Source organism: Amblyomma mixtum, chromosome 3, assembly GCF_055824585.1.
Source record: "Amblyomma mixtum isolate Tamu chromosome 3, ASM5582458v1, whole genome shotgun sequence".
Lineage (NCBI taxonomy): Eukaryota > Metazoa > Arthropoda > Arachnida > Ixodida > Ixodidae > Amblyomma > Amblyomma mixtum.
Genome location: NC_143014.1, coordinates 312,698,727 through 312,717,539, shown reverse-complemented (window position 1 = coordinate 312,717,539; position 18,813 = coordinate 312,698,727). Strand labels below are relative to the sequence as shown.

At 45.3% G+C, this 18,813-nt stretch overlaps 1 protein-coding gene and 1 pseudogene across 1 annotated transcript in view; one reads left to right on the top strand and one right to left on the bottom strand.

Annotated features, from left to right (window-relative positions):
• LOC149355633 (uncharacterized) overlaps positions 1–18,813 on the bottom strand; it is a 430,506-nt pseudogene that overhangs the window by 299,698 nt on the left and 111,995 nt on the right.
• Positions 1–18,813, top strand: part of LOC149355637 (uncharacterized) — a 94,918-nt gene that overhangs the window by 47,700 nt on the left and 28,405 nt on the right. Inside the window, exon 10 of the mRNA XM_089583961.1 lies at positions 15,282–15,370. Within this exon, the coding sequence (XP_089440087.1) occupies positions 15,282–15,370 (89 nt within the window). The remainder of the gene's footprint in view (positions 1–15,281; positions 15,371–18,813) is intronic.

The window sequence follows — 18,813 nt, the reverse complement described above, 5'->3', positions numbered from 1 at the left end:
CATTATCTCGCGTGCAGAAACATTATTTTTCTCACTGTTAATGACAACGAAGCACTACTTACACATGCGTCCTCAATTCTCGCAATTTCTGCGGCTTCTGGGATTTCGCTGGTAAGCTGATTGTGATGTTTACTGATCACTCTCGTTTGGGTGAAGAGCGCCGTGCAATCTTTGCAGTCCCTGCAGTGAATGCCCAATTGCCCTTTCATTGTTTCGAGTACATTGTTGTGATGCTCCTTGAGGCATCGTCCCATTTGTCCAGCAGATTGTTTACCTTGAAGAGTGCGGTGAGGGGCTAGTTGGTACGACATATTGTTTACCACACGATAGTGGGATTGACTAAACAACGCCTTCCTGACAAGGTGCAAATTGGTTTTGGTGTCTTATGGAGCATTGTTGTGCAATGAACAGAGCATTATTGACCTTCTTGCAAATCTTCCCCAGCTTGTCGGGGGCCGGAAAGACAACTTTAGTGTTAACTCGATTCGCTGTCTTTTTCAATTTGTGTGAGAGGCTGTGAATGTATGGAACCACTGTTACTTTTTTCTGAACGGTTGCAGATGGTGCCTCATTGTTGTTCGCTTTGTGTGACTTTAAACCTGAAAGAATAGAATCCGCTACTGCGACAAGCAGCTGCCTGGGATAACCGGCCCTCACTAGGCAATGGGTCTAATAACTGAAGCTGTCTTTCATGGAATGGAAGCATGATTTGTTAAGTGCATCCGTATAACAGGACTTGGCTACGCTCGTTTTACTAGTTTAGAATGTGTTGATGCAAATGGAAGCAGTGGCTTACTGTTACGTGGTTCATACGTTCAGCATGTACGAGTAGGCAAAAAAAAAAAGACAGCTTGAGGTCCAGGAACCTGATCGCGTTATCTTTAGGAAATTCACAGGTTAATTTGAGCGGATGAAGGCACTCTTCAAAAACACTTTGGACCTGGGGCATAATTCCTTCGAAGTCATTAACGTTGGAGTCAGTCAGGACGAGAAAATTGTCTAAAAAACGAAAGCATTGCACTACCTTTGTTCCTTCTAATTGAATTCTAAGCTTCCTGTCTTTTTGTGCTAAAAGAAGATCATGTAGCACAGGTGCAAGACATGATCCTATGCATGCCCCTTGTTTTTGCAGGTAGATTTCGTCTTTCCAGGTGGCAAAGGTAGATGTTAGATACAACTGTAACAGTTCTAAAAAACCCCTCACAGACAGGCCTGTTGCGTTTTGGAACGCCATGACACCTTGCCAGTCAGTACAGTCTGCTGTGCACGAAAGGAGCTTGTCATGCGGTAGCGAGTAGCACAGATCCTTGTCATCAAATGAGCAGGCTATTAGACCTCTGTTCTCATGCACTTCCAAGGACTTGATTCCATGTTCTGAATTTTTTTATCTGGTATGAGTTGTCTAAGGTCAAGGAGTTTAAAATCTTCTTAAAATATGTGGCCACAGAGCTTTGGCGCATGCCTTTCTCAGAAACAATTACTCGAAATGGGCAGTCCGGTTTGTGCGTCTTTGCACTAAAGGATAGCTGTAAACTAAGGCCTTTACTTTTGTCAAGTGAATTTCCTAGTGCTTGAAAGTCAAGTTTCTTACAAGCTTTCTTTGCTTTAAATTTAGCTTTCGCCAAAGAGACATTCTTTATGTGATTGAAAGACGAAGGAATTGCTTCACGTCCTTTCGTAACATAAATCTGTGCCGGCAGCGCAAGAAAACCTCCTTCCTTGTCTGCCGGAAGCAGGCATAAAAAATGTTCTTTCAGATGCGAAATATAGTCTCCCTTACAGGCAGGGTTTTCACTGGGGGCTTGCAACGTAGTATGGCATCAACTCCTTCGGACACACACCTGTTGGTTTCGGCCGCAGGTGCAAACTTGGAGACTTGTCTGGCCTTCCCTAGAAGTTCAGCCGATGACCTCCTGGGTTCAGTAGCAAACTTCGGCCCTTGGGATAGAACGTGTCGTACGTCCCTTGGAAGGAAAACGTTGCCTGTGGTGTGAATGACATTTTCCATGCATGCTTTAAGGGAAGCAAAAGTCAGTTGTTGACCAGAAAATGCCCCTGTATATTTTAATTGCAGTCAATTCCCCAGCCATTCAAAAACCTGTCCACAAAGTTTTTACGACCTGTATATTAGGAAGCAACAAGGTTGTGTGTGTTGAAACACATCTAAGGCGCTTGGCAGGAACTGATCAGGGTGTGAATGCTCTCATTGAAAGTTTAATCTTTCATACATCAAGCACTACTGCAGTGAATACACAGAGTGTTTCGTGTAGTTGAATACAGATTGATTGCAACATAATAACTAATTAGAAAGTTAGAACATTTTCGTGATGAGAAATCATTATTTGCAAATGCTTGAATAGTGCTTTGCCTACCAGGTAACCTAACATCAGCGAGTGTTCTGAAGCTGTTGCAGAATTTTCATGAAAAATCTATTGTATAGGATAGTTTCCAGTACATCAAAGTTTCTGGAGAAGAAAATTTCTGCCACATAATGTTTTGAAGCTTTTGAAGCAAATCTTGAATGGAAACCTAATTTTGAAGCAAATTTAAAGCTTTTTTTGAAAATGCCAATTCTTAAAATTAAATGGCAGGCTCTTGAAGCTTTTGAGTCAACTTTTCTCGGTCTGTGTTATTGCACCAAACTGCTGGTCTAGGAAAACTATTATTCCAGTAGTAAATATTGAACACAGTAATTTACGTGCTTTCTGGATGAAAATTGTTTGCGGAATTCTACCATGGGCTTTTGTTATTTCATTTTGGTGGTTTTTCTTCCAGAAAAATGTTTTCAAGGTATAGTCATACTGCACTTTAGTAAAATTGTCCGTGATGTTGGTCCAGTGGTTCCCGGAAACTGGATGCACTGCTTGAAGGGCTTGCGGAAGAAATGAATTTTAGGCAGTGGTTTAGTGAGAAACAAACTTTTATACAGGCTACTTGGAGATTTGTACAACAGTCAGTACAGCCACAACTATCCGTGGCTGGCCTAGCCGACCAGCTGCACAAAGGTAAGGGACACCGCGTCCCAACAATAAAACTGGTCCGCCTTGCACAAGCTCTCAAAGGTCGCTACCTCCGCGCTCTGTCTGGGTGCAGATCCCTTGGCGGGTAAACCCCGCGGGTAAATCCCCTTTTATCAGCAGAGTCGATGCTCCTGTCTATCTCACTCTGTGAACCATAACACTAGTGAAGGCCACAACAACGCTTGCAAATGCAAGCTCTTTGGCAAAAACACGTCATTGTTCTCTTAGGGCATGCTTTTTCCAATGCACTCTAACCTACGTCAGGCTACCTTTCGAGCTGGGCAGTGTACAAATGGCAACTTTTTTTAGCTAAAAATCTAAAAATACCGGCAAGAAGCATTGTCTGCAAGCAGGGCAGCATTTCCTGATTTTTTCATCTTACGAAATCAAATGGTACTGCATTACACCACTAGCAGATGTGACATATTTTGAATTGTTATATTGGTCTTGTGCATTTCTAGTTGTAAAGTTTGTTCAGTGCAGCGTTTGTGCATTAGTTTTGTAGAGCGAGGGTCTGTGAAAGGGGGCACTCCACGCTGAAAGCACAACACTGGAAAATGAGGGAACCTGATGGGGGGCAAGGGGCAACAGTTTTATGAAACGAGGGTGTGTTGCAGCAGCTCAGAGAGAAAAATCCAGGAATGGGGGGTGTATGTGTACCTTTGGCTTTATCTCTGGTATGAATTCGTGAAGGGAAAAACTGGGGTGCGATTACGAGTCGCTCAAAAGTGTCTCAAATAGTGTCTCATTTACCCTGTTCCTATTGGTCGGCTGTGACTAGCGGCCATATTGATTTTTGCGTCACCGGCCAACGTCATAAATGTGCAAAAGTGTTGACGTTGCTTACCTAATTATGCGAGCCGATTGAGATGATTTTTCGGGACTGGAACGAGTGGTCTCAAACCATAGAGTTGCCTACTATTACCTAGAGGGAAAGCTGGTGGCGCTGCCCTTCAGCCACCATCATCATCATCAGCCTGACTACACCCACTGCAGGGCAAAGGCCTCTTCCATGTCTCTCCAATTAACCCTGTCCTTTGTCAGTTGCCACCACTGTGTCCCCGCAAACTTCTTAATCTCATCCGCCCACCTAACTTTCTGCCGTCCCCTGCTGCGTTTGCTTTCTCTTGGAATCCACTCCGTTACCCTTAAAGACCAGCGGTTATCTTGCCTTTGCATTACATGCCGTGCCCAAGCCCATTTCTTCCTCTTGATTTCAACTAAGATGTCATTAACCCGCGTTTGTTCCCTCACCCACTCTGCCCTCTTCCGATCTCTTAACGTTACACCTATCATTTTCCTTTCCATAGCTCGCTGCGTTGTTCTTAACTTAAGCTGAACCCTCTTTGTTAGCCTCCACGTTTCTGCCCCATAGGTGAGTACCGGTAGGATACAGGTGTTGTATACTTTTCTCTTCAGGGATATTGGTAAGCTACCATTCATGATCTGAGAGAACCTGCCATATGCGCTCCACCCCATTCTTATTCTTCTAGTTATTTCCCTCTCATGATCTGGATCTGCGGTCACTACCTGGCCTAAGTAGACATATTCTCTTACTACTTCCAGCACCTCGCTACCAATTGCGAACTGCTGTTCCCTTGCTAGGCTGTTGAACATTACTTTGGTTTTGTGCATGTTAATTCTTAGCCCCACCGTTATGCTCTGCCTGTCTTACTGATTGATCATGCTTTGCAGTTCTTGTCCTGAGTGGCTTAGCAAGGCATTGTCATCAGCCTCAATTTGTCATCACAATTTGTTTGTCATCAATTTGTCATCACAAATTACTCAGGTATTCTCCATTAACTCTTATCCCCAACTGTTCCCATTCCAGTCCCCGGAATACCTCCTGTAAGCAGGCAGTGAAGAGCATTGGCGAGATAGTGTCTCCCTGCCTGACACCTTTCCGTATTGGAATTTTATTGCTGACTTTATGGAGAACTATAGTAGTTGTGCAATCGTTATAAATATCTTCCAATATTTTCACATAACACTCTTCTACACCCTGATTCCGCAATGCCTGCATGACAGCTGAGGTTTCCACTGAGTCAAAGGCTTTCTCGTAATCAATGAAGGCTATATATAGGGTTTGGTTATATTCTGCGCATTTCTCTATCACCTGATTGATAGTGTGAATGTGGTCCATTGTCGAGTATCCTTTACGAAAGCCTGCCTGATCATTTGGTTGACTAAAGTCCAAGGTTGTCCTGACTCTATTAGCGATTACCTTAGTAAATGCCTTGTTGGCAACGGACAATAAGCTGATTGGTCTGTAATTCTTCAAGTCCTTGACGTCTCCTTTCTTATGAATTAAGATAATGTTAGCGTTCTTCCAAGCTTCTGATACTCTCGAGGTCACAAGGAATTCGTATACAGGGTGGCTAGTTTTTGTAGCACAATCTCTCGTCCGTCCTTCAACAAATCTGCTGTTATCTGATCCTCACCAGCTGCTTTCCCTCTTTGCATTGCTCCTAAGGTTTTCTTTACTTGCTCCTTCGTTACTGGCAGGATGTCGCATTGCTGTGCTCGACTGCCTCCCTCAGTAACTTGATTACATTCGCTACTGTATAGATTTGTGTAGAACTCTTCGGCTAATTCAACTATCTTATCCATATTGCTGATGACATTGCCGTTTGTCTTTTAGCGCATACATCTGGTTTTTACCTATGCCCAGTTTTCTCCTCACTGATTTTAGGCTACCTCCGTTCCTTAGAGCATGCTCGATTTTCTCCATGTTAAACTTTCTTATGTCGGCTACCTTGCGCTTATTTATTAACTTCGATAGCTCTGCTAGTTCTATCCTGTCTGTGGAGTTAGACGTCCTCATGCTTTGGCGTTTCTTAATCAGATCTTTAGTCTCCTGAGATAGCTTGCTGGTATCCTGTCGAACCATCCTACCACCTACTTCTGCGGCGCACTCTGTAACGATAGCTGTAAGATTATCATTCATTGTTTCAACACTACGGTCGTCTTCTTCAGTTAAAGCAGAAAACTGTTTTGCAGCGACATTCTGAATTACTCTACCTTCCCTCTTAATGCTAACTCATTAATAGCCTTTCGCTTCACCAGCTTCCTCCGTTCCCTCTTCAATTCTAAGCTAACACAAGACCTTACCATTCTGTGGTCGCTACAACGGACCTTACCGAGGACCTCCACATCCTCTACAATGCCAGGGTGTGCACACAGTATGAAGTCTATTTCATTTTTAGTCTCACCATTGGGGCTCTTCCACATCCACTTCCTGTTTGCTCGTTGGCGGAAGAAGGTATTCATAATCAGTAAATTATTTCTATCTGCGAACTCTACTAACTCTCCCCTACTGTTCCTAGAACCTAAGCCATAGTCACCTACCGCCTTGTCTCTAGCCTGCTTTTTACCCACCTTTGCATTAAAGTCACCCATCAGTACAGTGTACTGTGATTTTACTTTGGTCATTGCCGATTCTACATCCTCATAGAGGCTTTCAACTATCTGGTCCACCTTCAGCTTGTACCTCTTATTAAGCCTAATTACGATAGCTGCCACCCTCTCGTTAATACTGTAAAACTCCTCTATGTTGCCAGCTATATCCTGATTAATGAGGAATCCCACACCTAGTTCTCTCCTATCTGCTAATCCACGATAGCACAGTACATTCCCGCCCTTTAGTACTGTATACGCCTCATCTGTCCTCCTAACCTCACTAAGCCCTATGACATCCCATTTAATACCGGCTAATTCCTCCAATAGCACTGCTAAGCTAGCCTCACTTGATAAGGTTCTTGCGTTAAACGTTGCAAGGTTCAGTTTCCAATGGCGGCCTGTCCGGAGCCTTCAGCCACCATGGACGCTCAAAGCATCATCGGGCGGTGAGCTACTTGTTGCGGGACAGTTGTATTTTTTTGGGAACACGGAGTGGCACTACTAAGATGTTTCATTCCGAAAACGCTGTTCGTGTGTGCGCAGACGACTTTTGCGCGAACGCAGTGTGCCAAAGCCATAGTAATGAAAACGCATAGACACACGACGCCCCAATAAAAGGTTTCACTTTTCCGAAATGCCATTAAAAACCTCTTAAAGTGTTTAAGCAACGACATTTTTTTGAAAACATATTTACTTTTAAAAGTGTGCCTGTTAATTACAAAATATTAGCTTTTGTAGTGTTCATTACTTGGCCAATAGGAGAGCTAGCCATCTCTTATTTTGGGCAAATTTTGCACTTAAATGCTTTTCTGCTCGTTTGTTGCAATTTACAGAGAGGATATTGAACGTTAGGGCAGTCGGTAGCTCACCGCCTCATGATGCTTTGAGCGCCCATGGTGGCTGAAGTGGTGTCGAGGGATCTCCATGCAAACTCCCGTAGACAGGTTGCGAGCATCGCCGATGACCGCGCGAGCAACGGTGTAAGAGGGCACATGAAGACGGTTTTGACATGCTGGACGAGTTTTTAGACGTTTTGGCATAGGAAGGAGGCTAGGAGCATAATGGCTGTGCGACGAACTCGCCGTTGAACTTGGAGGTGTGTGGGTGAGTGCGCGGTCAGTTAAGCGGCAAGTGCTGTGCGCGCCTTCGCCGCCGGTGGGTTTCAAGACACCGTAAGAAATGAAGTAAACGTCGGCGTAGCCCAACCGACTGTGAGCAAGTGTTTGTGGTGAGTTGCGGAGACCACTGTCAAAGTTAAGTCGCAGAAGGTGCGCGCTTTCCGGCGAGACCCCCAAGACAAGGTGGCGGCGAAGGAGGACTTCCTTCGCATAAACTTTCGCCACCGCAGTATCCCCGGCGGCGTCATCCGAGCATCATCCGAACGGAACGGCAACAACACCAACACGAATATCAAGTGCTTAACCCGAAGCAGGCGGCATGAGTTGGTTACGAGGTGGAAGAGTGATTGTTGCCGCAGTGACCGGGCGTGCCGGCTCTTTTCCCGCAGTGAGATTGCAAGCTCCCAGCAGCTGCACCGGTCTGCTCCCCTATGTCGGCAGTTGCTGCAGTGTGATTATTCATGGTCGCCTGATATTTTCTGAACAAAAATAAATAAAACCATGCATCGCTCTTAGAGCACATATGCCATCGATAGCAGGCTAGGTGAGTTCACACTGGCGAGTTGCGGAGGTCGCGCGACAGGCTTAAATCGATTTGTTACGCTCCCTCCCCGCTTTGCATCTGCTTCGGAAACCTTAACTAATTGACCAAAATCGGTCGCCTAGAATACTAGCGCGACGTTTGCAACTCGCCAGTGTGAACTTGCCTTAAAGCTGCCTTCGCCGGTTTTCGAGCCAAGCGTTCCTTGCAAATTGATCTCGGCAGACCCGTAGCAACCACTGCCTTTGAATAGATTTTTCCGCGCACCTAAGGCGTCTGCACAGTACCTTGATTCTACGTAGTGTGTAAAGAAAAAGACAGCCGTCGAATCAGGTGATTTATTTCTGGCTGCCATTTTTACGATGGCTGAATATGTGCGTGGAGGAATAAGGCTGGATCCTTTGAATCAGGCGGCAGCTCACGCCGCCTAGCCGACGCTTTTCCAGCGTCAGCGCACCCTGGCGGCAGCAAAAGTGACTGAAGAGCAAACTTAATTGCAAAACTGAGGACGCTTCTTGTTTTACTTCATGTTGCTAGGTTTGAAACAGTTTGTTAGGAAGATAAAACTGTTCATTTTATTAACGGCGTGTTTACAGCAAAATGTTAGCATACGGTCCCTTATTGCGCAACTAAATGCTTTCTGGGTGGCACCCCGCTACTAGCCACCACAACCTCGCTGCTAATTGGTTGATTCCGCAGTTAGCGTCTTGCGGTGTCGTCATTTTGATGTCAATCTCAAAATTGAGACAAACTCGTAATCGCACCCCTGCTGTTGCCAGTCTGAGCTGCTAGTTTGCTTCTCCTTTTCTCCCAGAAACTATGCGTCACATCTATAGTGATCACCTGTAGTGACACCCATCTGTAGTGGCCGATGTATAGTTACACCCATCTGTAGTGGCTCATGTATAGTGACACTCATCTATAGTGACACACACCTATAGTGGAATCATCTATAGTGGCTCATGTAGTCACACCCATCTATAGTATCATCATATATAATGACGCCCATCTTTAGTGACACCCATCTACAGTGGCATCATCTATAGTGACACCCACCTATAGTGGAATCATCTATAGTGACTCCCACTTATAGTGACACCCAACTATAGTGACATCTATAGTAACACCCAACTACAGTGATGTCATCTATAGTGATACCCGTCTATAGTGGCATCATGTATGGTGGCACCCATCTACAATGGGATCGTCTATAGTGGCATTATCTATAGTGACACCCACTTATAGTCACACCCATCTATAGTGACACATCTCTAGTGGCATCATCTAGTGACACCCATATATAGTGGCTCATCTATAGTACACCCATCTATAGTGACACCCTGCCGCCGCGGTGGCTCAGCGGCTATGGTGCTCGGCTGCTGACCCAAAAGACGCGGGTTCGATCCCGGCCGCGGCGGCTAGAATTTCTTTGGAGGAGAAATTCTAGAGGCCCGTGTACTGTGCGATGTCAGTGCACGTAAAAGAACCCCAGGTGGTCGAAATTTCCGGAGCCCTCCACTACGGCGTCTCTCATAGCCTTAGTCGCTTTGGGACGTTAAACCCCATAAACCAAACCAAACCTATAGTGACACCAACCTATAGTGGCAACCACTTATAGTGACACCCATCTATAGTGACACCAACCTATAGTGGCAACCACTTATAGTGACACCCATCTATAGTGGCACCCACTTATAGTGACACCCATCTATAGTGCCATCATCTATAGTGACACCCACCTATAGTGGCATTATCTATATTGTTACGCGGCGGCCAGCCGAAGAATGAGGCGTGGTGAACGATGGCTATGAGATGGTTTAATGGCCGCTGGCCTAGCGCGGGCGCTCCGTCCCGCGCCACTGCCAGCTTCGTCTTCGTCACACTACCCGGGGCCTCCGAGTGATTGTCCCGATCGGTGACGAACAGACGGCGGAATGGCGATGGTCTTGAGTGAAGGATCGAACAATATGTAGAAGATGGTGCAGTGCTGGCCGCCACGATGAGAAAGATGAGAGAATGAGTCCTGGTCCACGAAGCATCCGGGCCGTAGAGTGCCAGGAGCTGACGGCCGAGGTCTCTGAACGCACCGAACGGCAGAGGCAGGGGGACGGTGTCTTCACGTTTGGGTCAGTGGGGTCTTGGGTCGGTGGGGTCTTGGGTCCGTCGGGCCTTGGGTCCGTCGGGTCTTGGGTCGTCGTGTAGTGTGGTCCGGGCGGGGGACGGGGCTGGGGTGAGCGTCGAGGTCGGTTCAGGTCGGGCGGGCTGGGGCACGGCCGTGCGGCGCTGACCAGGCACTCACGGCCGACGTCCACGGCAGGCCCAGGACGCCGAAGCTCAGGGACCAGGATGGCGATGAAGGGACCCCCGCACCTCACACCAAATGTTACGCGGCGGTCAGCCGAAGAATGAGGCGTGGTGAACGATGGCTATGAGATGGTTTAATGGCCGCTGGCCTAGCGCGGGCGCTCCGACCCGCGCCACTGCCAGCTTCGTCTTCGTCACAATATTGACACCCATATTTTGTGGCACCATCTATAGTGACACCAATGTATAGTGCTATCATTTATAGTGACACCCGTTTATAGTGATACCATTTATAGTGACACCCATCTATAGTGGCATCATCTATAGTGACACCATCTATAGTGACACCTGCTTATAGTGACACCCATCTATAGTGCCATCGTGTATAGTGACACCCACTTACAGTGACATCATCTATAGTGGCACCCACCTATAGTGACACCACCTATAGTGACACCCACTTATAGTGATAACCATCTGTAGTGGCATCATCTATAGTGACACCCATATATAGTGGCACCCACCTTTAGTGACATCCACTTATAGTGACCCATCAATAGTGTCATCTATAGTGACACCCACCTATTGTGCCATCTAGTGGTGCCCACCTATAGTGACACCCATTTATAGTAACACCCATTTATAGTAACACCATTTATGGTGACACCCACTTAAAGTGACACTCACTTAAAGTGACACTCACTTATAGTGACACCCATATATAGAGGCATCTATAGTTCGCCCATCTTTAGTGGCATCTATAGTGACACCCATGTATAGTGGCATCATCTATAGTATACCCATCTATAGTGGCATCATCTATAGTGACATCCATCATTACTGGCATATATAGTGACACCCTTCTATATTGGCTCATGTATTGGCATCATCTATAGTGACACCCACTTATAGTAGCACCATCTATAGTGATACCCACCTATAGTGACACCATTTATAGTGACACCTGTCTAGTGCCATCGTCTATAGTGGCACCCACCTATAGTGGCATTGTCTATAGTGATGCCCATTTATAGTGACACCCATCTTTAATGGCGTCATCTATAGTGATACACATCTATAGTGCCATCATCTATAGCAACACCCATCTGTAGTGACACTCATCTTCAGTGGCTCATGCATAGTGACACCCACCTATAGTGGCATTGTCTATAGTGACACCTTTTTTAGTGACACCCATGTATAGAGGCATCATCTATAGTGACACTCATGTATAGTCGCATCTACAGTAAACCCATCTATAGTGACACCCATCTTTACTGGCATCATCCATAGTGAAACCCATCTATACTGGCATCTATAGTGACACCCATCTATAGTGACACCCACATATAGTGGCATCATCTGTAGTGCACCCATGTCTAGTGGCATCATCTGTAGTGACACCAATCTACTGGCATCATCAATAGTGACACCCACATATAGTAGCACCATCTATTGTGACGCCCACTTATAGTGACACCATTTATAGTGATGCTTGTCTGCCATCGTCTATAGTGACACCCGCCTATAGGAGCATTAGTAGTATTAGTGACACCCATCTTTAATGGCATCATCTATAGTGACCACATCTATAGTGGCATCATCTATAGTACAACTATCTATAGTGGCATCGTCTACAGTAACACCCATCTATAGTGGCACCATCTATAGTGACAGCCACCTATAGTGACACTATAGTGATGCCCTCTATAGTGCCATCTATGACACCCACCTATAGTGGCATTATCTATAGTGATGCCCACTTGTAATGACACCCATCTATAGTGACACCCATCTCTGGCATTATCTATAGTGACACACATCTATAGTGGCATCATATATAGTGACACCCATCTATAGTGGCACCCACCTATAGTGACACTTATAGTGACACCCATCAATAGTGTCATCTATAGTGCCATCTATAGTGACACCCACCTATAGTGGAATCTACAGTGGTGCCCACCTATAGTGACACCCATCTGTAGTGACATGCACCTCTAGTAACACCCACTTATATTGGTACCATTTATAGTGACATCATCTACAGTTACTCCCACCTAAAGTGACACCGACTTATAGTGACACCCATCTACTGAGACATCATCTATAGTGACAGCCATGTATAGTGGCATCATCTATAGTGACACCCATCTTTACTGGCATCATCTATCGTGACAACCATCTATAGTGGCATCATCTATAGTGACAGCCATCTATAGGGGCATCTTCTATAGTGACACCCATCTTTATTGGCATCATCTATAGTGACAGCCATCTATAGTGGCATCACCTATAATACACCCATCTATAATGGCATCACATATAATACACCCATCTATAATGGCATCATCTATAGTGACACTCATCTTTACTGACATCTATATTGACACCCTTCTCTAGTTGCATCATCTATAGTGACACCATTTATAGTAACACCCATCTATAGTGCCATCGTCTATAGTGGCTTATCTACAGTGACGCCCACTTATAGTGAGATCATCTATAGTTACACCCACACCCACCACGGTGGCTCTGTGGTTACGGTGCTCGGCTGCTGACCTGAAAGACGCGGGTTCGATCCTGGTCGCAGCTGCCGAATTTCAATGGAGGCGAAATTCTAGAGGCCCGTGTATTGTGCGATGTCAGTGCACATTAGAGAACCCCATGTGGTTGAAATTTCCGGAGCCCTTCACTACGGCATCCCTCATAGCCTGAGTCATTTTGGGATGTTAAACCCCATAAACTATAAACCAACCATAGTGACATCCACCTATAGTGGTATCTATACTGACGCCCACTTATAGTGACACGCATCTATAGTGACACTCATCTATAGTGACACCCATCTTTAGTGGCATCATCTATAGAAAAACCTATGTATAGTGGCATCATCTATAGAAAAACCTATGTATAGTGGCATCATGTATAGTGACACCCTTCTATAGTACAGCCATCTATATTGGCATCATCTGTAGTGACAGCCATCTGTAGTGACGCCCATGTATAGTGAGTCACTATACATGGGTGTCACTACAGATGGGTGTCACTATAGATGATGCCACTATAGATGTATGTCACTATAGATGCTCCCTCTATAATGACACCACTATGGATGCCACCATAGATGGGCATCACTATAGATGCCACTATAAATGGGTGTCACTATAGATGATGCCACTCTAGATGGGTGTCACTATAGATGATGCCACTACAGATGGGTGTCACTACTATGGTGGCATCCATAGTGGTGTCATTATAGAGGGAGCATCTATAGTGGCATCATCTGTTGTGACATCCATCTATAGTGGCATTATCTATAGTGACATCCATCTATAGTGGCATCATCTATAGTGATATCCATGACATCGATGTATAGTGGCATCATCTATAGTTACACCTATCTGTGCTGCCGCGGTGGCTCAGCGGTTATGGTGCTCGGCTGCTGACCCGAAAGACGCGGGTTCGATCCTGGCCGCGGCGGCTGAATTTCTTTGGAGGAGAAATTCTAGAGGCCCGTGTACTGTGCGATGTCAGTGCACGTTAAAGAACCCCAGGTGGTCGAAATTTTTGGAGCCCTCCACTACGGCGTCTCATAGCCTTAGTCGCTTTGGGACGTTAAACCCCATAAACCATAACCAGCCAACCAGTTACACCTATCTATAATGGTATCATGCATTGTAACAAAGCGTACTTCGGGACAGAATGGGGGCTCTGCTGCCTCGAAGAAGTTGACCAGCAGGTGTCAATGGATAGCATGAATTAACTCGATTTATTTAAAATGGGTCCAAAACATCATTTAAACTGAACAAACTGATACACAAGATCTAAGATTATATAATAACGCAGGCAGTCATACCAAGGGTGTACGCAACATCTTCAAAGCAGTGGTACTGAGGAGCAGGACAGCAGCCGTTCCTCTCCTCTCTGCGCCAAAACTCGCTGTTAATGCTCAGGATTCTGGGGACACGTTTAGTAGCCAATCGGAAATGCTGTTCGGAGCCAATGAGGATTTCTTTAAAACAGAAGCAGCCAATAGCACGCCGGTGCCCATAAGGTTGTTTACTCGAGAGCACCGCGTAAATTCCACGAAGATATGCGCATTTTCACTCAGCACACAGATACAAACACACAAAATGGCACCCGAAACACAGGGAACGCAAACCTCGCAGTCGGTGCACCACGCGACCCGTCGTCCGCGCCTTCGGCCCTCGCGGCTCGTCTCTGGCGTATCTGGTCCGCCGGGCAATGTGCTGCCCGAAGCAATCACTTCGCTCGACTCTCCTGGAAACCACGGGGTCTGCGTGCCCGCTCTGGTGGCCCAGACGCAGCCTTGGGAGACCTCGTCCTCTCCCAGTTTACAGCGTTTTACTCTAACTAAACATTCAAACAAGGCTGGGGAGAGTGCCGCACAATGCCTGCTTGCAAAGAGCCACAGAGAAAATGGCTCTGCCATATGTCGGAGTGTGAGCCTCTCTATTGGCTCCCCGCATAGCAGCGAGCACAAGGACAGCAAGTCGCACCACAGGGAGAACACATTCAGCTTGTTCGAGAAACTGGCGCACGAAACCTGCGAAGCTCGCTACGCGACAGTATAGTGACACCCATCTGTAGTGGTATCATCTATAGTGACACCCATCTATAGTGGCGTCATATATAGTGACACCCATTCATAGTGGCATCATCTATAGTGACACCCGTCTGTAGTGGCATCATCTATAATGACACCCATCTATAGTTGCATGCAGCTGTTGTGGCATCATCTATAGTGACACCCATCTATAGTGGCATCATCTAGAGTGGTGCCCATTTATAGTTGCATTATCTATAGTGACACCCAAGGGAACGTCACAGGTGAACCTGCTCAACCTTTTGCTTTATTCATCATTCACCGCACAGGAGAAGGAACTGGCACAGGCGAGGAAGTACCAGCAGGAGGCAGTCGCAGCAGGGGGGCATTTACAGGACACCCTGGACGTGGTGCAGAGGTGAGTGCTGTGCCGTCGTCTCCGCTCTGCCCTAATAACACTGGTCGAATGTTGAGAGCGTTGTGACCATTCTGTCAAAGGTGTACATTCAAGGTGTGGCTGAGCATTGCACTCAGACCCGGGAGTGTTGACTTCATAGGCAAACTCCTCAAGTTTGCCATTTCAGCTGCAAGTTGTACAGGTGTGGCCAAGTCACCATTCTGCTGCGGGTGGCTGTAGCAGGGGGGAAATTTTGATATTCCAGCTAGGAATATTTGTTCAATTCATTGGAGCAATGCTTCTGAAATACAAGTACACTGCTTATGCTACTGGAAGTGGGGCTTCTATATCCGCACAAATGATGAGGAAGGGGAAGAAATCATGCAAGTTTCTCTCAGAATTAGCTTTGAGGATATGCTTGCACCAGTAATAAGTTGATTATTTCTTCCACCTCTGGATGAGAGGTTAAAAAGAGCTCTTCTACACCCCAGTGAAGTCCTGAGATGGTCCTTTAATGGTCCTTCATACCTTTCTCGACTCCCACCTTTTCTGTAGCTTTTTGTGTAGTCCCCACATGTATTCATGTCTGTCTAGGAGTTTACATGGCACTTTTCACCTGTAAATGCAGAGATCATTTTGACGTAAATGCACATCGTTGTTTCTGGGATTGAGTGGTAGGAAGTCAGTTATTCTGCCTCATGTACTGTGTTTTTGGTAGCAGTACCCGTGTTTCACTGGAAGTTTTAATTTAATTTGAAGAGAATGTGGTTCAGAACATCGAATGTCATTTCACCCTTTTTCAGTGCTGCCTAGTAACAAATGTCATCCGAGGGTGATAGCAATAGCAGTTGGGTGATAAAAATGTAGCAAATGAAGGAAAAAGTGGGCATGTAAAGTGTCTGAAGTTGTAATTTAAAGTGCTATTAATACTGCAAGGCCATTTTATATTAATTTATATCCCCTAACAAAGCCGCATGCCGGAGACTTTTAGTGTGCACTAACAAATTGTACAAATATTCACAGAAATATATGGAGCTGAGTTTTGTCTAATTTCTGGTGCAAATACCATGTGCAATACTGTATTAAAAAAGAGGAAAACAACATCTACCATTTGTCTTCTGAAAATTCATTTCATTTTGAACATATATTCATATTCAAAAGCACTTTTTCCTCATATCTATACTTTATTTCTGTTTGAGATTTTTAAAAATATTTACACACCTCTGTTTTTTACGTAACCACATCATATGACAGGATTGAATGAAGATTTCCCCCATTGGATAATTATTGCCACCTAAAAGGGATACGCGAATTCATTTTCACATCACTGCTTCCAGTATCTATCCATTAGACAAGGCTTAAGTCAGGTTTGAATTCAATAAATGTAAACCATCAAGGCTGAGCAGGATGGCAGCACGAAGCGATGCAAAATTTGGAACAGAGATTCACGATCGCACTGCTTTTAAAGAGGTGAAGATGCCAGATTTTTTGTGGTGTTTTTTCTTTGGTGGGATGCATAACATATCAGTAAATATGGATGACCATGTGAAATTAGCTGATGAATTGATAATTGAATTTCTTTTATGACATAGTTTCAGTTTCAGTAGGGACTGGTGGCTGTGATGTCACCAGTATGTCACCAGTGGGTCCAAGGTCATGTGAGGAATTCAAAATGCAGTCTATTATCTGTTTGTTCCCTCACTGTCATCTATGCTCCCGGGCAAAGCTAGTGTACGAGTTCGAGCAAACGTGCAAATTACAATGAGGACACAGCCAGTATAGTTTTTGTATGCCTTGCATGTTCTCAAAACCTACTTGTGATTTCACAGCCACCTTTCGGCTGCTGAAACTGAAACTATGTGATAGACGAAATTCAATATAAGTTGCATATTGTGTGCAGGTGAATTTCCTCCTGGTAATAGAAGAGTAATCTGGGCTAGTTGGTACAGTGACATAATGAATAAACAGCGCTAAAGATGAGGACAAAGAGCAAACAGGACGAGCGCTGACTCGCAACTGACATTTATAGGGGAAAACACAGAATATATCCAAACCAAGCACCACCAAAACTACACAATCATCCAAAACCAAAAAACCGTGTCATGACAACCCCCTACACATGCCCTGTTCAAGAACACGAGAGACCACTAGAGTTGGTAGGGGGTCAAATCTGGTTACGCATTGTAAGGGGTGTAAAGGCTGCCATCCTTTTCTATCACAGACAATTATTTCAGATGCCCATTTGGCAAAGATCAACCAGGAATAAATTGAGGCCAGACATATCATGAGATTAGGGGAAGAATGTGTCACTGACCCTTCCATTGCTTTAACAGATAATGAGGTTAGATTTCTTGAACAGGGCATGTGTAGGGGGTTGTCATGACATGGTTTTTTAGTTTTTGATGATTGTGTGGTTTTGGTGCTGCTTGGCTTGGATATGTTCTGTGTTTTCCTCAATAAACGTTAGTTGCGAGTCAGCGCTCGTCCTGTCTGCCCTTCATCCTCGTCTTTAGCGCTGTTTATTCATTATGTTCCTCCTGGTGATCCTTGTTTACGTATGCCCTATGCATCATTCCAAAGAAAAAAACATCCAGAGCCTTTGTGAACTTGTGGAATATAGAGCTGGTATGACAGCTATGTTGAAGCAGGTGGTATGAGAGAATCGAATATGGGTAACTCACAGAGTGATGACTGTGTGCTTACTACTGGGCACTGATGCTGCTGAGATCGAAAGTAGCAGCTCATTCTGACAGCCAGCAGCAATATGACTAGCTCTTCTCAATATTATGTCTGGCTAAAGTTAACCTCAGTTTTACAAAGCAGAAGTTTTTTCTTCAGTCGCATATTCAGATTATCACTGGTGGTAGTGGTATAATTATTTCGAATGCGTGAGCATTCAGCGTGAAATCAAAAGCCAGCGGGCACTGAAACTCTCTTGGACGTCCTGGGGACGTTTCGGATGTCTTGTGTACGTCTAGTGGAGTTTCAGTGCATATTGGGAAGTGAATGCTCGAGTTCATCAAACTCATTCGGTCACAAATTGTATTTCAACCTAGGTGATGACATTAGCAATCCAGTGTAGGAGCCTATTAATGGCATTGCATCCTACTGTAATTAAAATTGAATGGCATCAAAGTTTTGCAGTGTGCAATGGACCCAGTTTTTCACAAATGTCTTGAATGCCATAAGGCTCTTGGAGGAAGAGAAGCAGATAGGCCATGCATTCTTTATTGAGAATTTGACGTTATAACGACACCAAAAGGAAGTTTAGCACGTGGCGCCATCTGGTGTCCTCAGGGCGTCCTGTGCACGCGCAGTGGTGCCTCGTGGAAGTAGATCTAGGTAGCGGATTGCACTTTGCTATAACTCCCTACCTTTAGCATAACATGTGCTGCTACCACACACCATGCCCCGCCACTACGCATATGCAGATCGCCCTGAGGGTACTAGTTGGTACCATGTTT